This window comes from Pseudophryne corroboree, chromosome 9, assembly GCF_028390025.1.
Source record: "Pseudophryne corroboree isolate aPseCor3 chromosome 9, aPseCor3.hap2, whole genome shotgun sequence".
Taxonomy (NCBI): Eukaryota; Metazoa; Chordata; class Amphibia; order Anura; family Myobatrachidae; genus Pseudophryne; species Pseudophryne corroboree.
In genome coordinates, this window is record NC_086452.1 from 359,261,922 (window position 1) to 359,285,147 (window position 23,226).

General features: G+C 45.3%; 1 protein-coding gene across 1 annotated transcript in view; it reads left to right on the top strand.

The window, feature by feature from the left end:
• Positions 1-23,226, top strand: part of CACNA1I (calcium voltage-gated channel subunit alpha1 I) — a 699,757-nt gene that overhangs the window by 521,815 nt on the left and 154,716 nt on the right. The window contains exons 12-17 of the mRNA XM_063940720.1: positions 3,370-3,525; positions 5,205-5,295; positions 7,740-7,936; positions 10,346-10,744; positions 15,420-15,520; positions 18,688-18,811. Coding sequence (XP_063796790.1) covers positions 3,370-3,525; positions 5,205-5,295; positions 7,740-7,936; positions 10,346-10,744; positions 15,420-15,520; positions 18,688-18,811 — 1,068 coding nt within the window. The remainder of the gene's footprint in view (positions 1-3,369; positions 3,526-5,204; positions 5,296-7,739; positions 7,937-10,345; positions 10,745-15,419; positions 15,521-18,687; positions 18,812-23,226) is intronic.

Sequence of the window (23,226 nt, forward strand, 5' to 3'; positions counted from 1 at the left end):
CTGATCTCTCCCCCGCTCTTCTCACTCATACCTCCAACTGTCTTTCTGCTATCTCTTCCTGGATGTCCCAGCGCTTTCTTAAACTCAACATGTCTAAGACTGAGCTGATCATCTTCCCACCCTCCCGCACAACCTCACCTCCCACAATCTCATTATCCATTGATGGCATGACTATCTCCTCTACGCTGTTTTGGCGTAATCCTTGACTCCTCCCTCTCCTTCAAACCACACATTCAGCACCTCTCATAAACCTGTCATTTTCATCTCAAAAACATTTCCAGGATCAGACCTTTTCTCACCCAGAATGCCACTAAGATCATTATTCACTCACTGATTATTTCCAGACTGGACTACTGTAATCTCCTCCTAACTGTCCTCCCTGACAATTACCTCTCTCCACTCCAATCTATCCTCCATGCTGCTGCCCGGCTCATCTTCCTCACCAAACGCACTACGTCCACCTCACCTCTCCTACAAGCCCTTCACTGGCTTCCCTTCCCTTTCAGAATCCAATACAAACTTCTCACACTCACTTACAAAGCACTCACCCACTCCTCTCCCATTTACATCTCTGACCTTATCTCCCTTTACTCTCCCACCCATCCTCTTCGCTCTGCTAATGCACGCCGACTCTACTGTCTTCTGATTACTTCCTCCCACTCCTATCTCCAAGATTTTCACATGCTGCTCCCTTTCTCTGGAATTCTTTAACTCTCCCCCTCAGACTCTCCACCTCTCTACAAAACTTCAAACGGGCTCTTAAGACCCATTTCTCTACCAAACCCAGCCAAATCTCATCCTAACCCTCTATTCCACGCTCTATATGTACCCCATCTGTGTCTAGCCCTCCCCTTAGAATATAAGCTCTCACGAGTAAGGCCCTCTTCCCTCATGTGTTTATCCTTTTCTTACTTTAATAATCCTCAACTGCCCAAATCCCGCAGTTTCTTGGCCACCTTGGAACTTATCTCTATGTCATTTACTGGTGTAGTTATGCTTAGTTACCCTGTACTTGTCCTTTACTGTCTTCAACTCTAAGTCACTGTTTTCCTGTTTTGATTATGTGCACATGTACTCTGTAATTGGGCGCTGCGGAACCCTTGTGGCGCCATATAAATAAAGGATAATAATAATAATAAAGGGTCCTCATTGAAAAACACAACTGTTCCAAGGATAAAATGGGGGAGAGGATGCAGTTAATATACCGGCTGTCGGGATCCCGGAGTGCAGGCGGCCGGTATACCGACCGATCCATGGTATTCCCACCCTGTGAGGATGCAATCTCATTTTGATTGACATTGGGGGCCGGGGGGTTTACAATGTTGCAGGGCAGTGGTCCAGCCAACGTAGGCGCGGCTGGACCATTTTGGGGGCTGCTGCGTGACACCACACGCAGCTACTCCATTGAAGAAAGTGTCAGCAATGCGGGGGCTTCTGCTGTTCTCTGGTCAGCGATGTGATCGCAGTTAGATTGTGATCGCTGGGCGGTCCCCCGCATGCGATCTGCAGCTGTAGCAGAATCCGCTACTGATACTGAATAGGGTCAGACGTCCGTTACTGCTATAAGTGAGACATTTTTTTTACATTTGTTTTTATAAAATCTGACATATAACGCAGGAAGCAGCTGCTCTGGAATATCATGTGCATGTATCAACATAACGTATGCTTACCATAATAATAACATTGGCAAATCTACAATGGGTGTACATGGGCCCCTGTATCAAGGGGTGAATTTAGGGGTTAGCGAGCCTCTAGGCCAGTGTTTTTCAACCACTGTGCCGTGGCACACTAGTGTGCCCTGAGCAGTCTCCTGGTGTGCCGCCATAGAAGCACAGCCAGGCCCGTCAGTGTTTTACCGCTACTGAGGCCCTGTAACAATCAATACTGGTGGGTTTAGTGGTTGCAGAGCCAGTTCTAATTTTGGGCCGTGGCAGTGTTGGGCTCTTCTGGCTTTCCCAGATGTGGCTCAGGTGATCATCCTAGGACACGCAACTGCACCATGCATCACCATTATATTTGAATGTGCCTTGGCAATATTTAAATCTTGTTCAATGTGCCGCGAGTTGTAAAAGGTTGAAAATCTCTGCTCTAGGCAAAACAGAAGTGGCTACCCCTGCCACCCAATTTTATTATTTTCGCTGTTTGACTATAGGCCAAGTCTTTTTGGCGATTGGTAGATTAGTATAATATAACCTAAATATTAAACAATCTAAGAAATTTCAAAGCCAGAGTCTATAGTGCTGTGGCCGCTGCCAGATCGGAAGTGGCCAGCACGGAGCATGCACACGAGCCCTCTCGGGGTCTATTTACTAAGCCTGGTATGGAGATAAAGTCCCATCCAATCGGCTCCTAACTGCCATGTCACAGGCTGGGTTTAAAAAATGTCAGTTAGGTGCTGATTGGCTGGTACTTTATCTCCATCCACTTTATTTCCATCCAAGTCTTAGTAAATAGACCCCTATATAATAAATCCGCTCCTGCACATAAATCCAGATACAGTACATGAAACACAGGCTACATGGCTGCACTGCGGTTAGGTCACATGCACACAGCATGTCTCCGTATTAAAAACTGCTGGCATGTATGGGCATCTATGCCAATGTTTGAAAATATTTTCTGGTGATACAGTTGCTGATCCAGTATATCCATGCAGGTCATGTATAAAACTTTTGGAGCGCCCCCGACAACTACAGTTCCTAACATGTTATATTTACACTAAATGGGTGCACGGTGTGTGGTGTGGGGCCCGCACACCAAGAATCCATTATAGATATACCACTGGTCAAATCCATCAGGGAAGCTTCTTTTTGGAAAGCACTGGGTGTGCAGAATTATATAGGAAAATGAGCAATTGTAACGTAAGCCTCACAGTTTTCTTTAGATGGAGTCTTGATGGAAAAATAATTTTTTTTTCATGCTTAAATCAACTTTTGATAAAAAAATATATATCTTATTATATCCAGGGGTGTATTAGGAGAGGCCCTTGTGCAGTCTCCGTCCAGGCCGTTGCCTCTCTAGCAGGCAGCGCCAATGACAGTGACTCTGAGCACTAGGTGGGGCACAGGTCTCTGGCAAAATGGTGCGGCAGCCATTTTCCCTATTGCGCCTGCATAAAATGCCGAAAAAATAGGCGGCACTCCATTTTGCTAGATACCTGTCACTGCAACACAACTCCAGAGAGGTAAGTATTGAAAAAAATTGGTGCAGGGTGTGCGATGTGGGCTCCTCTGGACCCAGAGGCCCGTGTGCACCCATTATAGATACGCCACTGCTTATATCTAAGCCATCCTGCCGCTGCAACTGGAAGAGTTAGGTTTAGACTGAGCAAGACCAAAGCTCTAAACCTCTGCCTACTCTACTTTCCCATAGATCCTGACACAAGAAGACTGGAACGTGGTGCTCTACAATGGGATGGCAAGCACATCTCCATGGGCTGCACTCTACTTTGTGGCACTGATGACGTTTGGCAATTACGTTCTTTTCAATCTACTGGTTGCCATTCTAGTAGAAGGATTTCAAGCAGAGGTAAATGGATATTCTATGTTGTTTTCCAATGCGCACTGTCTAAGCCTGGAACTTGTCACGGGGAACTGGACCGTTTAGAATATGTGTCTAAGAAGCCATAAACCGTGTGAGATGTACAGGGAAATACTTAAGCCACTGAAGCACATGGATAGAAAATATAATTTGACAGCATGTACGAACCTCCTTACCTAACTAGTGCATCAATTTACAGTGAGGGATGCTGTCAAAGAGAATAAAATGAGAATATTTGTCAGAAATGAGTCTGTGAGCACAGAGCAAACATATTTTAAGGGTCATTTACTTAGTTCCCTAAAATAAGCCATCATGTATGTTATGCTAATCAGAAACAGTTCAAATCAGATTGTATTTGTTTTATCTTGAATTCTCATACATTATACAGGAAAATGTCTCTTAAACATTCCTGCTCTCAGCCACTGGCTCATCTGGTAGGATTGCGATCTGATCGGGTATTGTGATACTGATTACAAGGTCATGCTTCTCAAGTTCCAGCTATGGCGCTTTGTTTCAGTCACTCAGATATTACTGCAATAAGAATAGCATCTCTAGCTTATTATAGAACACTGTCATTGTCGTTAGCTGCCTTTATGTCAGCAGACTTATTTGAACCTGGGCGTCTCAAGTGTCAAACACATTATTTTTAATCGGAAAAGCAAAGCAATTTCATTGAACAAACTAGGCAGCACATTTTTGTCTGCATATTCATCCCTCTTCTCATCCATTAAGCTTCCTTCTCTTAATGTTCTTTATTTCCTGTGCATAATTCCGCTTTTCCCTGCTTGGTAACAAAACAAAAGCACCATTTCTATAGCAATGTTAATACAAATAGTCAATACCAGTGGTGCTTGATGGCAAAGGGCCTAATTGTTAATTAAACTCTTTTCTCTTGTGTCCAGGTCATATCAGTAATATACTGCAAGCTTGACGGCACAGCTGTATATATTTCCTATGAGTACAGTATATTAATGTGCATTAGAGCGATTTCATGTTTAAATAGCCAGCAATTACAAGGCTCTAATTATAATTAGTCTCCACCATATGTTACGTGGGTATAAATGAGTTCATTATCTCACCAGCAACCTCACTTCTCTGACTGGACCAATTATGTTATCCATACATTGTGTGCACCACTACATTTGAGGGGAAGTTGGAAAGATATTATACTTTACAGGTTTTTCCACTTAACTGCTTTTGGGGCTGATTCATAGTTGGACGTTGTACAGATTCAATCATAGCTGTCTGATGTTATTTCAACTGTGCGTGCACTGGCGCCCTAAGTGCGCAGTTTCCACAATATGGTTGCAGCTCCAGACACAGTGTGGGGGCAGCTGTTTGGAGAGGAGATGTGGGCATAATGTGTACGGGTCACTACAATTGTGGGTATAGTGTAAGGAGCACTACAACTGTGGCATAATGTGTAAGGGGCACTACTACAGTGGGCATAATCTGTAAGGATTAGGGCATAATGTGTAAGGAGCACTACAACTGAGCTTTTCCCATGAGACTATGCCCCCATAATTTTTTCAGTACTCTGAGGGCACTGAAGTATACAGTATATTCGCTTACAAAAAAAAGTGGTCTTGGGCCTGCCCTGACAATACATATTTTAATTTGTATATAAATATATAATGTCAATATAAGGGTTGTTTATTTACATACAGGGGGATGCCAACAGGTCTTATTCTGATGAAGAAAGGAGTTCTTCAAACATGGAAGATTGTGACAAATATCGTGAAATTCAGACGGGGTCTGGTAAGATATGGTTGTAGTTTTATATCTGGCAAAGAAATACCCCTCTATACAGGTTCCCTATGAAACGGGCCCAACATTTCTAGAACACTCTAATATAAAAGAACACAAAATTCTAATTCATGTAAAATTTGCTAAATAATTTTTTATAGTTGATGTCGCTTTTATGTGTTACATGCACTATAAACACCAAAGCAGATTTAAAAGGCCAGAGTTTTAAAAACCCTCAGCATCATTAACACAAGTGCAGGCTACAGTACAATTTTCTGAGCTAAGCAACATTAAAAAGAAAATAGCTTATTAATTCATTAGGAACTTTGGACATCAAGAGTCCCACCTTGTGCCTCATGTTGCAAGTAAAGCAGCCGTACTTGCAGGCACTTTCCATGCTCAGAAAAATGTGTGTTTTCACTAGTATGACCTGTTACGTCCACTTAGCCGCAAGTGTGGATATATGATTGACAACCATTTGGCTTAGGGGTGGAGCAATCAGTGCGTTCGTTCCCACCCCCTTAACACTTCTCACCTGTCCATTACCACTGGCCGCTGTTGGGCCACCGCGGGTTTAGGGAGAGGCGGGTACTAATTACTTGGGCCTGGCTTGCTGGGAGGGTTCTGCCACCACCCCCCTTTTACCTATTAGTAGCGTAAGCCCAGCCCAGCACACGCAGCTCTGTGCTGGGCTGCAGTGTGGCCAAGGATGCAGTAGCAGTAGGCAGCTCAGCCTGTGCAGGAGTTGGGGGGAGTGATCACACTGATTACTCTCCCCCCTTCAGTGGCAAACGCAGGATTTCTAGAGAGGGGTTTCCAAATGTAGTCCACAATCTCCCACTCTGCATAACATTAAAGTAAGTGCAGGAGACTGGGGGAGCGGTAGAAGAACCTAGCAACGTCCCTGGACATTAATGTACACATTAGTCTTTTTATACACTGGATACTGTATGGAATACAGTATTAATATTTGAAACTTTAGATGGTCTATTGTATGGGCTGTATCAAACATTTAAATTATATAAAGAAGTGGTCAGGAAAAGGTTAAACAAACTATAAAAGGGTAAACAAACTATAAATAAAGTACACAACTATAGTAGAACCAGTACTGCACTTTCTAAGCACACATTCTCCCACCACGTGGTAAGCTCATGTCTCTTCTTCCAGGTAGCTACTCTCTGGTCCAGAGCACGGAGTGAGGACTCAGATCCTCACATAGAGCAAACTTGGTAGAAGAAGTTGCTACCACTGGGCGTGTGCAGTAGCTCCGCTCTGTTCCATAACCTGCATGATGTGGCAGCAGCTCTAGTAATCGTATTATATACTATTGCTATTATTGTCATAATTTGAGAAACACGCAGAGAGGGAGAGGGGTTTCCAGGCATTCAGAAACCCCCCCTGCGTTTGCCTATGCCCCTTAGATTTGCCCCTGGCTGGGGGCTCATGACGCCCGACTTTTCAGCATACTTTTTTCCATCTTTTTCTTGAGGGGGCATGGTCACACCCCCTGTGATTAGGACAGGCCTCTGAAAACTACTGGGGCCCAGTCCAACGCTCTACAGCCCTGGCTGCTGTACAGCAGCACAGCCACAGCGGCACATCATACAGGTAGAGAGAGAAGACTTCTGCTGCTCAGGTGGTGCTGGACTGCAGAGGATCTGAGGAAACAGCAGCAGTCTCCTTTTTCTCTCTCTCCCTGCATGGCGTGCCGCTGTGGCTGTGTTGCTATACAGCAACCAGTGGTAGTAGAAAGGTGAGAACTGCTACAGAGTTGTGGGCATCACAGTGATTGCTCCCCCTTCTGAACAGCCCTGATACAGCTCGGAATTGTCTATAAGCTGCATACTGTGTGCAGATCCCGATGCATGTGCAGTTTGCAAAAAAAAAAATGAGAATAGCATGCAGACATAATTGCATGCATCTCTGCATCAGGCCATTTGTAGCCAGCTGCTAATAAATCACTGCATTCTCATTAATATCACATATTAGTGATGTCATTGGCTTCTAGATAATTGGTGGGATGTACTCTTATAAACATTGACTTAGCTCACAAAGGGGTCTTTTCATGAAGCAGTGAAAAGTGTGGATAAGTGAGCCAGTGGAGAAGTTGCTAATGGCAGCCAATCAGCATTGAAGTAACATTTACAATTTGCATACTATACAATTGTATGGAGCAGCTGATTGGTTGCCATGGGCATCTTCTCCACTGGCTCACTTCTCCACTCTTTTCGCTGCTTCATGAACAGAGCCCAAAATGCCTGCTCTCTGTGTATAGGTTATGGGTACATTTTATGGAGGAAAACAAATCAAAGGTTGACACTTGCTCTGAAATGAGTGGGCCTAAGTCCCCACCTCAGAGTACTGCAGTATAGATCAGCTGAAACGATGATTAATTTAAATTATGCATCTAAAGCTTAGTGTATGGACATATCATACCTATAGTTCTGTTTGCTTAGATCCAAAGCTTTGTACAGTTCCAATGACTCCGAATGGGCATCTAGAGAACACACCTATAACAAGCCAGCAGCTTGCTGGAGGAGTAATGAACACATCCAGGAATTCTCTACAAAGGGACCAAGTGCTCGTAGCTATGGACTGCAGGAAAAGTAGTGTGATGTCATTAGGTCGAACGACCTTTGACCAGAGGTCACAGGTGAGTGGAAAACTGTCCCATTTTTCTGGAATCCTGGGCAATGGTGTTACTTAAATGATATACAATATCTAGCTGACTGTCCTAGTGTTGTCCATAATATCAAATGTGAATGTAAATATCTGCCTTAATAAACAGTCCCATATATGCCAATTCCTGAGCAGTGCAATGATCATGTATAAAAGTGAAGTTGGTTTGTGGGGGAGAAAAGGATCTATGACTTCAGACTCCATTTCTAATGCTACCATAGCACAAATAATTTGGTTATTCCATTTGTTTTCAGTATGAGAAGCATTACTGTACTAAGGGGCTAATTCAGACCTGATCGGTGCTGTGCGTGTCTTAGCCCAGCGATCGCATCTGCCTGATTGACAGGCAGAGGCGGTCACAGGGCGGGAGGGGGCAGCCCAGTGGCGTTTAGCCGCCATTTAGGGGGCACGGTCCGGGCAACGCAGGCGTGCCCGGACCGTTGGGGGGGGGCAGGCTGTGGCGGATGTGACCCGGGCTGCAACGAGTAGCTCCTAGGAATGGCCATCGGTGGGGTGTCCATCGATGGTTGCCATCGATGATACCATCGATGAGAGCCATCGATTGTACACAAACCATCTATGGAGATCCATCGATGGCTTGCACCACTTTATGGTCACCACTGAAAGGTGCTGGCTGATCCGCAGACCAATAAATAAGCAGGGGAGGGGCTTAGTAGGTGTAGGGGGGCAGAGCTATGCTCCATGTCCCAACACCACATAAAGAAAAAAAAGTATTTGGTTATACCTTTCCATCGATGGAGGGAAACCATCTGGTGCTCCCCAATAGATGGCGCTGTGTGATGCTTTTGTACTTGTGTGACGGGGGTAGGGCCTGACATGCAGGGTGGATTAGCCCTGTGTTGCCCCCCCCCCCCCCCCCCCCGCATGTCAGGGAAGCTGATCGGGGCGGATCCAGAAGAAAATGAAAGGGGGGGGGGGGGCACCATGATAGGGGAACAGTAATAGTTATATTTACATGCACCTAAGGCACGCATGCTCCCAGATAAGAGGAGTGGTATCACAGGGGGTGTGGCCTCACAGAGTACACCATCAGGTAATGATTGGCTGTAGGAGCGCATTCTGGTTTATTGCCAATGTTTCACCCTGATGAAAAGGCTGATTGGGCCTTGAAATGTTGGTCACCTGTTCCATTAGTTATGGGAGCCTGGAAGGCACCCCAGCACAATATAATTATTATAGTTTTTGGTTGGTGGTGGCAGGTGCAGCATACCTTGTTTTGGGCACTGCAGTGAGACTCAGACTGCAGGACACGAACTGCCCATCTTTGATTAGCAGAAGCAGCCAGATGGATCTCCAACAAGCAGCATAAGACTTCTGCAGGACAGCCCTGTCACAATCACACGGGCTGCCTTCTCAAAGCTGAGGCTGAGTGTGACTGCACCTAGCATGGTGGCAAAGGAAGTGCTGGGAAACTGTGCGGTGCAGTGAGGGCTAATGAAGCCTTCTGCACCATTATAAGTAACAGACTTACTCGATACTGGCATTTGAACCCCGCGCCTGGGCTCGACTCTGGCTGGCAGTGGGGGAGGTAGGTTGCAGTGTGAGCAGGGGGAGGCTGGAGCTGCAGCTCCATCCTCCCCATTGGTTACCACACGGACTTGCTGTTAGAGCCATGTCGGGTCCTAGTGCCTGCCGGCTCTTTTATCAAATTTGACTGACGGAAATAACAATAGCTGCTGCTGTTCTCCTTTTGAAAAAAGAAGAAGTCAGAAACGACAGAGGGGGGGGGGGGGGCATGGATCCGAGTGCCTGGTCTGAATCACCCCCTAAGTGCATTTAGCAAGGGATGGACACCCTCATCTGCTTCCTCCACCTGCTAAAACACAGGTCATGATGTGCTAAGTGTTATGCTTTTCCTCACAGATGAAGGTAATTGCACAGAAATTGAACATAATGTTATAAAAGGGGGAGAAATGGCCTATGAGCTACTCAAAAGCATTTTTCACAACTTCACCTATGATCTTTAGTGAGAAGTACTGTATAGTACTTTTCCCAATGCCACAATTTTTAGTGATTATGCTCTGTGGTTAGTATTCTCAGACTACTGAGTTCCATTTAAAAATAAAAAGTGAAAACAAAAAGCACAGATTACAAGGTAAAAAAGTGTCCGAATATATATACATATATATTACATGCATAATACTGAGCAGAGTTAGGTATATGGAGTATCAGAAGCAATAAGTACTTCTTGATTATTCCATAAGAGGATAAAGCAGCATAACTATTGTAAACACTAATATAAAACTTCACATTTCATGCATAGTTGAAAAAGTAGACAAATAATATGTACAAATTATGTAAGAATGAATGAGTCAGTATGGAAGGTTTACTACCAATGCATGAGTGTTATTATGGTTTACAGACAGGATCCCGACCATCTCACTGGAACCGAAGTGGAGCATATGGCAGTCGCAGGTCCAGCTGGAACAGTTTAGGACGTCGTCCCAGTATAAAACCTAGACCATGTACAGCAGAGCATGAATCTTTACTCTCTCGGGGAGAGGACCATAGAGATAGAGGCTATTCCAGGAGAACCTCCAGCCTAAAACACAGGAGGGCAATGTCCCTGGACAACAAGGGCTCATCTGATATTCCAGATCAATCTGGAATTCATGCTAATCATAAATCATCCAGCAAGGGAACCTCTTCAGCTGGAGAGTATCATGATATCTCTGGAAAAACTCCACAGATCATGAAAGATGTTTTCCCCAAAATGAACAACCGTAAAGATAAGGAAGAAGAAGAGGAGGAGATTGATTATGTAAGTAATGTGTTTTGTAAGAAGAATCTTCAACCTGTAAACCCATGATCATGATCAAAGGTCTAGACATGCAAATAATAATAAAGATAACACCAGGGGCATACCCAGAACTTTGTGGGCCCCATAGCAAAGTTTGAAGGGGCACCTGTCCCAATGCTTCTAGAGAGACACCTCTCCACAGAGGTAAAGTTTATGCACCATAGTATGCTTACCGCTGCTCTTGACTCTGTGGCCCCCCTCTCCTCTGTCCCCCTACGCCGCTCCAAACCCCAACCCTGGCACACCAAATTAACACGATTCCTACAAAAATGTTCACGCTACGCAGAATGCTCCAGGAGGAGATCTCACTCTCTGGTGGACTTCCTCCATTTCAAGTTTATTTTCTCCTCCTACAGCTCTGCTCTTTCTCTCGTCAAGCAATCATTTTTCCAAGTACTCATCTCTTCTCAGTCCTCCAGTCCACGCTGTCTATTTGAAACTTTCAACACTCTACTTTGCCCCCCCTCCTCCTCCCCTACCCTCCTCCCTCGCCTCCACTGACTTTTGCCTCCTTCTTCATCTCCAAAATTGAGGAAATCCAAAATGACATCTCTTCCTGTCATCCCTCTGCTGCCCCCCTGCCCCCATCATCCCTCCCCTTCATCTATCCCACCCTGTCCTGCTTCCGTCCCACCTCAGACAAGGAAGTACACTCCCTCATCTTTCCCCCCCCCCCTCAACCTGTTTCTTGGACTCCCTTCCCTCCCATCTTCTCCGCTCCCTCTCCCCCACTGCCTGCTACCACCTTGCTCACCTCTTTTACCTATCGCTCTCTACCAGCATCTTTCCCTCAACATTCAAACATGCTCTGGTCTCACCTATTCTCAAAAAAACCAACCTCGACCCTTCATCACTCACTAGCTACCGCCCCATCTCTTTTCTCCCATTTGACTACAAACTACTTGAATGACTGGTCTACAGCCGTCTCACAAGCTACCTCTCTGACAACTCCATCCTTGATCCACTACAAAACGTTGGCCTCGATAGCACCGTTCTTGACTGGTTTACCTCTTACCTCACTAACCGCTCCTTCTCTGTGACTGCCTCCGGCACCACCTCACACCCTTCCATCCTTCCTGTTGGTGTCCCTCAGGGTTCTGTCCTAGGCCCCCTTCTGTTCTCCCTGTACACCTCTTCCCTGGGTGCACTCATTAACTCCTTTGGCCTTCGATACCACCTCTATGCTGATGACACACAACTCTACCTCTCATCTCCTGATCTGTCCCCCTCTGTCCTCTCTCAAGTCTCCAGCTGACTCTCTGCAATCTCCGCCTGGATGTCTGAGCACTCTCTGAAGCTCAACATGAACAAAACTGAACTCATTATCTTTCCCCCAGACAGAGCAACACCCCCTACAAATATCTCTATCACTGTTGACAACACAATCATCTCCCCTGTTCCCCAACTCCGCTGCCTTGGCGTCACTCTTGACTCCTCCCTCTCCTTTGCCCCCCACATCCAAGCTCTGGTGCAATTCTGACGGTTCCAGCTACGCAACATTGCTTGCATCAGGCCATTTCTCTCCCAGAGTGCAACTAAACTTATCATCCACTCACTGTTCATCTCACGACTCGACTACTGCAGTATTTTCCTCACTGGCCTCACTTGCTCCTATCTCACTCCCCTCCAATCTGTCCTCAACTCCACAGCTAGGCTCATCTTCCTCTCCCGCCGCTCCACATCTGCCACTCCCCTTCGACAAAATCTACACTGGCTCCCATTCCCCTACAGAATCCTCTTCAAACTCCTCACTCTCACATACAAGGCCATCTCTAATTCCACTGCTCCCTACATCTCCAACCTCCTCTCCCTTCATACTCCCTCCCGCCCACTACAGTCGGCCAATGACCGTTGCCTCTCCTCTGCCCTGGACACTGCTTCCCATGCACGAGTTCAAGATTTTGCCCGTGCTGCACCCCTTCAGTGGAATGCGCTCCCCCGCTCCATTAGACTCTCTCCGACCTTGCAAAGCTTCAAACGGGCACTGAAAACCCACCTATTCATCAAAGCGTACCCCTCTGATGCATAACCTAGTCCTTAGGCTGCTCCTCCAGCCCCCTGCCCCATGCCTTGAACATCTCTGCTTTGCTTACATACTGCCATCAAGCTTCCTTCCGTTTTCTTGAACCTCATGTCACCTGTCTATCGCCCCTCCCCACTAGATTGTTAGCTCTTCAGAGCAGGGCCCTCTTTCCTCCTGTTGTCAAAGCCCTCTTCTCGACAACCATCTTTACCCACTTTTTTTCCTGCTGGTAAAGGCTCATCTCTATCTATGGCCACCAGCCCCAAGTAGTACAATGATTACTCCCTCGCTACTTACATCTAAGCTGTATTATGTTTTGAGAATTGTGGTGCTCTTTGTTACCTGTACTCTAGTTTTGTTATTTATTTACTTACTGTAATGCTAAGTTTTGTCTCCCTGTATTAGCCTTTGTACGGCGCTGCAAAACACTTGTGGCGCCCCATAAATAAAATGTAATAATAATAATAATAATAATAATATTATAGTAGTGCCCTAGTTCACATTATGTCACATTGTTGGGATGCCAGTACACATTATGCAACACGATACTCCTAAATCACATTATGACATACAGTGTCCCCAATTTATTTTTTACCACATTACAGTGCCCCCAGTTCATATTATGCCACATATTGGGCCTTCACTTCATATAGTGCCCCAGTTCATATTGTGTAACATTATTAAGCCCTCCAGTTAATTTTATACCATATTACAGTGTGTAACTAGATACATTGTAGGCCCCAAGGCAAAAGTTTGTAAGGGTCCCTGTGTACAGTAACACCCAAAGGGAAAAATTTATATAACACATGTAGCTTTGACAGAGAAGATGGGCCCCTCTTAGCTCTGGGCCCCATAGCAGCTGTGACAGTGAAGGTGGCCCCTCTCAACTCTGGGCCCAATAGCCGTTGTACTCCCTGCACCTATGGTAGCTACGGCCTTGGATAACACTGATCAATACTCGTTTTATTGCCAATCATAGAACACTTTTGGGGTAACTTTGTGGTGCTGATTTAGTATATGACAGTTTTGCTAGATTGGCTTTTATTTGTGAGATTCATGGATAAGAAACATGATAAACACAATAGACAATGCAAGCCGCTCAACTGACATATGTGAACTGACAGTGGGGAATCACTTATATATGGAGGGGGGATTTCTTAGAATGATTGTGAAGTAAACCCTTTGAATATTTGCTTATCTCACCTTCTAGAGTGTTCCTGTAGATTCCATACGCACACTTTATGGCTAAGTTCCCTGTATAATTGATAATGGTGTCTTTTATTTGAAGAACTAGATCGAATTTTAACTATTTTCAATTTTTAATTCAGTATCGATGCCCCGGACAAAAATATTTGAGAGGCGACAGTCAATGTACTGGGTCGCGGGGCACAGTGCGGCGGCCATCTAGGCTTACCTTGGGTAGTGTCAGGATATACAGTAGATAATCTCTTCTTCGGCTGCTCCACCTCCACACTCCCCAAGGCCCTTCTCCTCCTCCAGGGCCCTCATCCACCCTGCTGCACCCAGCTCCAGCCACTACAGTGTGTGGCTATTTACTGTGGGCTGGCCACTCCTCTGTGACAAGCCCAGCGCCCTTCTCACCTCCCACTGCATATGTCCACCCCCCCACCTCAGCTCCCATTTCATCCTTTCCCCCCTCTCTCTCTGCACCCCTTTTCCCCCAGATAGATAGACAGAAAAAGATATCTATATAAACATAGATATTATTATCTGTATTTTTTTGGTAGGTGGTGTGACGGGTAAGTCCAGCAGCCTCTGAGGGGACAACATTCAGCAATTTAGGGACACCAAAATTAAATTATATCTTGCCCCGCCAACCTAAAAACATTTTGGTGCCCCTGTGTGGAATTTTTAGGTACTTTAATAGCTTTAATAGATAACTAATTCTATATCAAAAATCAATGCAAGCTTCAAGGTTCTAAGTGTCCTTTATCTGGTCGATTACAATAGGCTAGATCTTGATTATACAGTAATCAACTCTGTTATATCATACATATTAGCTACATAAATACTCCCACCCCCATTAACTTCTGTAAGTGAAAATTGTCATTCAAGAACAAATTATGATTAGTGAAAAGATAACAAGATAAGACATATCAACATGCTGAAAATAATATATATTTACTGATGTGTTCTGATTGAATTAAATTGCCACGTTGCTGACATTTGTTACTGGGAGAAATATAATTATTAATATACTGTAATTACATAGATGTTTTAATCAACAAAAAAATAATGTGATGTGTCTCCCTTTCTCTAAAGGACTGATATCTACCGAGTTAGGCATAAAAATGGATTGGCCATAATTAGCATGATATTACTCTTAGCGGGATCTTGGCCTAGAATTTATATGAAAGAAACTGATGACAGCAGAAAGTAATAGTGTATGTGATGTTGTAGTAATTTCTGTAGAAGGATAAGCCTGTGACATGCAAAGAGAGTTTACCGAAAGACAATGGCACATTGCAGAATTGTGACAGGAGCTGACAGCTTCAATTACATATAAACAAGCGACTTGTAAATGCGTTCTGAGAATAAAAAAAGAAGTGGGTGAAATACAGGGTCACAATGTATTATTCCTACTCCATGCAGAGCTTGTGCTTCCGGATCAGAAAAATGATTGAGGTATATCGGCCGGATTGGTGTGAATTACGTGAGGACTGGTCCATATTCCTTTTCTCACCACAAAACAGGTAATCATAGTGAGACGTACTCGCTATATGTTTATAGGGAAATTAAATATGGCTTGGACCAATTGTTTTATTGGCTCAGTGAGTGTTTCCATTTTAGATCATGCAAATATAGTATAAGGTTCAAGATACAGATATAGAACCGGATTCTAAGTCCAAAAGCAGACAAAGCAGACGCATATGTTAATTTTTAACAAACTGCGCACTTGCAGCACCATGCATATGCACCTTGAAATAGGCTATGTCTGCAGCCAGTTCTCTATGTCTGTGAAATTGACATTTTTGGGTGTGAACTGGGTGGCTGCCTTGCAACGTATGGAAGACATATGTTTTGTGGGCACAGGGCCGTAACTAGGGTGGTGCGACATGTGTCATCGCACAGGGCACTGCAAGGCAGGGGGAGCTGTTCTGCAGCACACGTCAGTTTCCTGTTTTAATCAATCTCACTTGCAACTTCTCCCCTCCCCACGTCCCTAAGCACCTTCAGTCACACACTCCTTTATTTATGGCACACATTTCAAAATACTTTCAGAATTCCCATACAAGAGAAAATAGCTCCATGAGTAAGGTGTCTAACTGCAATATGGATGGTCATGGGTTTGAATACTGTTTATGACAGTATTTTGAAATGTGTGCTTAAAATATTGGAGGATGTGAAGGTCCTGGGTATGACTGCTAATTAATGTGTCAAATAAAGGATAATGGGGGTCATTCCGTGTTGTTCGCTCGCTAGCAGTTTTTAGCAGCCGTGCAAACGCTATGCCGCCTCCCACTGGGAGTGTATTTTAGCTTAGCAGAAGTGCGAACGAAAGGATCGCAGAGCAGCTACAAAGTTTTTTTGTGCAGTTCTGATTAGCTCAAAACCTACTCAGCTCTTGCGATCACTTCAGACTATTCAGTTCCTGTTTTGACGTCACAAACACGCTCTGCGTTCGCCCAGCCACGCCTGCGTTTTTCCTGGCACGCCTGTGTTTTTACGAACACTCCCTGAAAATGGTCAGTTGACACCCAGAAACGCCCACTTCATGTCAATCACTCTGCGGTCAGCAGTGCAACTGAAAAGCTTTGCTAAACCCTGTGTGAAACTACATCGCTCGTTGTAATAGTACGTCGTGCGTGCGCATTGCGCCACATACCCATGCGCAGAAGTACAAATTTTTTGCCTCATCGCTGCACAGCGAACAAATGCAGCTAGCGATCAACTCGGAATGACCCCCAATGTAACTAAATGACAAAGAGCTCTCAAATTAAGTGTAAGAATTATGGTATAAGAGGATTGGTGTCTAAATCCATTTTCTTGGGAGTGTTCTGTAAGTATAGGTGTTCTATAAATGTATGTGTGTGTGTGTGTGTGTGTGTGTGTGTGTGTGTATATATATATATATATATATCATATGGGAAGGGCCATCATAGCAAGTGCTTTCATTGAATGCCAGGGCTCACCTCATGTTGCTGTTTAAAAATTATGGGGGGTGGGGGGCTCTATTACTTTATCTTGCCCAGGGAACCAAACTGTCTAGTTATTTATCTACTTATTAACAATTTCTTATATAGCACAGCAAATTCTGTTGCACTTTTCAATTGGAGACAACAATGATAAAAAAAAATGAGTAATAATAACAAACAGTCATAGAGATAGGAAGGTAGGTAGTTATGGCTCTGTATGGGTATGTCATGTGAGTATCGCGAGCATGTAACCAGAGTTCCATGCTATTTTGAGGCATGTGTATGGTGAAGGGATGCCTGCTTCAGGAGGAAATTTTGCACCCAGTATGGGGTAGGTGTAAATGCCAATAATAATTATGACAGATGCTGCTATGGATGGAAAAACTGTGGGCGGAATGCATGAAGCCTTACTAATACTGGCATTTGCATAAAATAGTAAAACTGGCTGCCGCGGCCGTCTATGCTTTTGGTCACTTTGCATATAACCCAGAATTCTGCCCATAATATTAATCAGACATGCAGTAGGGAGCAATGATGCCTAGACATATGCCCTCTCTAAACTTCATTCATCCACCAAGCGCTGAATATACCAGAGGGGAAATGCTTTAAAATCTAAAAGTGGAAATACTTCTTTGCATTGATTAATATAACAACAGAGAGCAGAGGAAAAGGGAGGATCCTAAGCAGTGAGAGTCACTGGTGACTACAATGGTTAGCTGACATAGATATAGTCTACAAATAAGTTGTATAATGTCCTAAGGTAGGAAGAGATAGTAAGCGTGGAGGTGTTCCCTTGAGAGTTATAACACTGAAACACGAGTAAACTGTTTTTAATCTAGGTTATCCAGAAAATATCATATTAAATAGATGTAGAAACAATTCATTTATATGAGCTTGTATATAAGCCAGGCATACCATATCAGTCCCGTTTCTTTGTGTAATAAAAACTAATGTGAGCAGATTATTTTACAGGGACTCACTAAGTATATTTTACAGCTTAAAACTAGATTGGATGGAAAATGAAACAAGAAATATTTCACTTTCGTTTTCAGTATAAAAATTACTTATTAGAATACTGTTAATTTGTAGATAGCACATAAGAATATATCTCTTAGTTTAAGAAAAACTACATTTCCTGTAATATAACAAATCTCTACTTTTGATGCGTTTATAGTACAAAAAAAAACAAACCTCAGATCTAATTTATTTTGGGGATTAAATTCCTTGACTACGCTACTGGGTGATTAAACTCAGAAGCTGTTTTCTTACATCGTTTGCTGAAACACTTATAAACCATCAGGTTCCATTCTCGTGCCACTCCTAGCTCACTAACTGCCATGAAAATATAAGAGGAAATTCATGCAGTGGCACAAATCACTTTACAGAGTTAAAGCTGTAGAAATTTACAAGCCTGAGAGATTGTTCCAGGACGTTGGACAGCAACGGCAAGGCTTTTGTGGGAGCACTGAACTGTATGTTACAATGCGATCATTCAAATAGTACAAGCAAGCCAAAATATGCCATTTTATTTTCTGGCCACAACATTTGGAGTATTGCTAGCCATAAGCATCCGCTAAACCCTCAGCCTAGTCTAGCAGAAAATACAGGCCAGAAATATTATAAATTTAAATGCAATCTAAATTGTTAATTGCTTTGGAGCATCAATTCGAAAGTTCTCTGGATTGTGTGTGATTGCATGTGCCTTTGCTTTTGGTTCCATGTAGGTTTCGCATGATGTGTCAGACAGTAATTGCACACAAGCTATTCGACTATGTGGTGCTTGCATTCATTTTCCTTAACTGCATCACCATCGCTCTGGAGAGGCCTCAGATTGAGCACAAGAGTACGGTGAGAACCATCTAAAATATATTGTGCAAGCTGTTTTTCAGTATTTTTCTGTCTATCTATCTATCTATCTATCTATCTATCTATCTATCTATCTATCTATCTGTAAAATACAGTATAGATAGTTATGTGTGGTCATGCTGTGATATACGCACACTTTGGTGAGCATTGTACCGCACGAGCACTGTATATCACCCAAGGCGTTTGTATATCAGCATGTGACCGCACACCCGAGAGGGGTATATCCATCTTGCAACATAGCCCCTGTTGTGATGAAATAATGCAAAACAGATACAGAATAGGAGGGAAAAAAAGTTCAGAATAGGCTTTTTAATTTGAATTCTTTTTAATGAATAAACATTTAACAGGATAGCATAGAGAAGTTGACATTTTTCTGTCAGAATGTGTATGTCTGTCAGTGAGGCAGGGATGTGCTGCTGTCAGTGAGGCAGTGATGGGCTGCTAACAGGAAGGCAGAGATGTGCTGCTGTCAGTGAGGCAGGGATGTGCTGCTGTGGGTGAGTCAGTGAGGTGCTGCTGTCAGTGAGGCAGTGATGTGCTGCTAACAGGAAGGCAGAGATGTGCTGCTGTCAGTGAGGCAGGGATGTGCTGCTATGGGTGAGTCAGTGAGGTGCTGCTGTCAGTGAGGCAGTGATGTGCTGCTAACAGGAAGGCAGAGATGTGCTGCTGTCAGTGAGGCAGGGATGTGCTGCTGTGGGTGAGTCAGTGAGGTGCTGCTGTCAGTGAGGCAGTGATGGGCTGATAACAGGAAGGCAGAGATGTGCTGCTGTCAGTGAGGCAGGGATGTGCTGCTGTGGGTGAGTCAGTGAGGTGCTGCTGTCAGTGAGGCAGTGATGGGCTGCTAACAGGAAGGCAGAGATGTGCTGCTGTCAGTGAGGCAGGGATGTGCTGCTGTCAGTGAGGTGGGGATGTGCTGCTGTCAGTGTGGCGGGGATGTGCTGCTGTCAGTGAGGCAGGGATGTGCTGCTGTCAGTGAGGTGGGGATGTGCTGCTGTCAGTGTGGCGGGGATGTGCTGCTGTCAGTGAGGCAGGGATGTGCTGCTGTCAGTGAGTCAGTGATGTGCTACTAACAGGGAGGCAGAGATGTGCTGCTGTCAGTGAGGCGGTGATGTGCTGCTGTCAGTGAGGCAGAGATGTGCTGCTGTCAGTGAGGCAGGGATATGCTGCTGTCAGTAAGGGGGGATGTGCTGCTATCAGTGAGGTGGGGATGTGCTGCTGTCAGTGAGGAGTAGGGATGTGCGGCAGGCACTTTTTGTGTTTTGTGTTCTGGTTTTGGATCTGGATCCTTGCTAGTGTTTTGGATCTGGATTGGTTTTGGATGATTTAAAAAAAAAAAAAAAAAGCAAAAACAGCTAAAATTACAGAATTATTTGGGGGTAATTTTGATCCTACGGTATTATTAACCTCAATAACATTAATTTCCAGTCTATTCTGAACCCCTCACATCTCACAATATTGTTTTTAGGCCAAAAGGTTGACCAAGGTCGCTGGATGACTAAGATAAGTGACAGGAGTGGCACTGCAGTGGCAGACAGGATGGCACTTTTAAAAACTAGGTGACAAAGAGCACATAATGCAAAGAAAAAAGAGAGGTGCAATGAGGTAGCTGGATGACTAAGCTAAGCGACACAAGTGGGTGGCACAAACACCTGGCCCATCTAGAGTTGGCACTGCAGTGCAGACAGGAGGGCACTTTTAAAAACTAGGCCCCAAAGAGCACAAAATGCAAAGAAAAAAAATAAGAGGTGCAAGTTAGAATTGTCCTTGAGCCCTCCCAACCACCCAAATGTTGTATAAACAGGACATGCACACTTTAACAAACCAATAATTTCAGTTACAGGGTCTGCCACATGACTGTGACTGAAATGATTGGTTTGTTTGGGCCACCACAAAGAAAGAAGCAATTAATCCCTCCACCAAAAAAGAAGCAATTCATCTCTCCTTGCACAAACTGACTCTACAGAGGCAAGATGTCATCCTCATCCTCCGATTCCTCACCCCTTTCAGTGTGTACATCCTCCTCCTTACAGAGTATTAATTCGTCCCCACTGGAATCCGCCATCACTGGTCCCTGTGTACTTTCTGGAGGCAATTGCTGATAAAGGTTTTCCTGGAGGAATTTATAATTCATTTTGATGAACATCATCTTCTCCACATTTTGTGGAAGTAACCTCCTATGCTGATCGCTGACAAGGTGACCGGCTGCACTAAACACTCTTTCGGAGTACACACTGGAGGGGGGGCAACTTAGGTGGAATAAACCCTGTTTGTGCAAGGGCCTCCAAATTGCTTCTTTATCCTGCCAGTATGTCTTTCCGTATGCCTACATGGATGCTGTCACCGATATAATCCTCCACCATTCTTTCAATGGTGACAGCATCATATGCAGTGACAGTAGACATGTCAGTAATCATTGGCAGGTCCTTCAGTCCAGACCAGATGTATGCGCCGCATACTCTCTGAGCCCCGGAGCCTCCTCTGCGTGTGATGTCACAGAAGTGCCTCCCCACCACAGCCGCGCCCAGATCCCCAGAGGCCGTGACTCCGCAACACAGCACCTGGGCTGCCGGCCTGGAAGACCCAAAATGGCTTATGTAACGGATAGAGTGGGTGATATCACAGAGGGTAATGTTTGGACGCTGAATCAATGTAAAAGGTGACAGTGCTGTGCAGTGCAGTGGGTGTGCAGTCAGGGCCGGTGCTAGGGTGTTCGGCGCCCCCCTGCAAACTATAAATTTGCACCCTTGCATACTTTACAAAGGCACAGCGCACATAATACCCCCTGTAGTAGAGACACTTACACATGTAATGACCCTGTACCAGAGACGCTTACACATGTAACGCCCCTGAACCAGTGACGCTTACACACGTAACGCCCCCTGTACCAGTTACGCTTACACACGTAACGCCCCCTTGTAGTAGTGACGCTTACACACGTAACGCCCACCTATAGCAGTGATACTTACACACGTAACGCCCCCTGTACCAGTGACGCTTACACACGTAACACCCCCTGTAGCAGTGATGCTTACACACGTAATGCCCCCTGTAGCAGTGACGCTTACGCATGTAACACCCTCTGTACCAGTGCCGCTTACACACGTAATGCCCTCTGTACCAGTGCCGCTTAGACACATAACGCCCCTGTATCTGTGCCGCTTAGACATGTAACGCCCCCTGTACCAGTGACGTTTACACACGTAACGCCCCCCTGTACCAGTGATGCTTACACACGTAACGCCCCCTGTAGCAGTGCCGCTTACACACGTAACGCCCCCTGTACCAGTGCCGCTTACACACGTAACACCCCCTGTATCAGTGCCGCTTACACACGTAACGCCCCCTGTAGCAGTGCCGCTTACACACGTAACGCCCCCTGTAGCAGTGCCGCTTACACACGTAACGCCCCCTGTAGCAGTGACGCTTACACACGTAATGCCCCCCTGTACCAGTGCCGCTTACATGCGTAATGCCCCCCTGTAGCAGTGCCGCTTACACACGTAACGCCCCCTGTACCAGTGCCGCTTACACACGTAACGCCCCCTGTACCAGTGCCGCTTACACACGTAACGCCCCCTGTACCAGTGCCGCTTACACACGTAACACCCCCTGTATCAGTGCTGCTTACACACGTAACGCCCCCTGTAGCAGTGCCGCTTACACACGTAACGCCCCCTGTACCAGTGCCGCTTACATACGTAACGCCCCCTGTAGCAGTGCCGCTTACACACGTAACGCCCCCTGTACCAGTGCCACTTACACACGTAACGCCCCCTGTAGCAGTGCCGCTTACACACGTAACGCCCCCTGTAGCAGTGCCGCTTACATACGTAACGCCCCCTGTAGCAGTGCCGCTTACACACGTAACGCCCCCTGTACCAGTGCCACTTACACACGTAACGCCTCCTGTACCAGTGACACTTACACACATTATGCCGCAGTCACACATACTCACACATACACACACAACAGACACATATATATATATATATACAAACACACACATACATACTGTACATACATTACACACATACACAGTCACACATATATACAGTATACACAGACCCTGTATATACACACACACACACTCACTCTCTTTCCAGACACTTACCTAATGAAGTCTGGCTGGCCGAAGCTGAAGCAGCTGATCCTCCTGGTGCAGCATGGTCCCATCTAGCTCTGCCCCTTATTCCCATCTAGCTCTGCCCCCTTTGGCTCCCGCCCGGCCACTGAATGTCACACAGGGGAGGGGGAGAGGAGGCTTTGTGCTGCCGGCGCCGAGGGGGAGAGGAGGTTTTGTGCTGCCGGCGCCGCTGCATGTGTGACAGCAGCCGGCAGCAGCAGCAGGGATAGCAGCAGCTGCTCTGCACAGGGATGCAGAGCAGGGAGAACGCCTC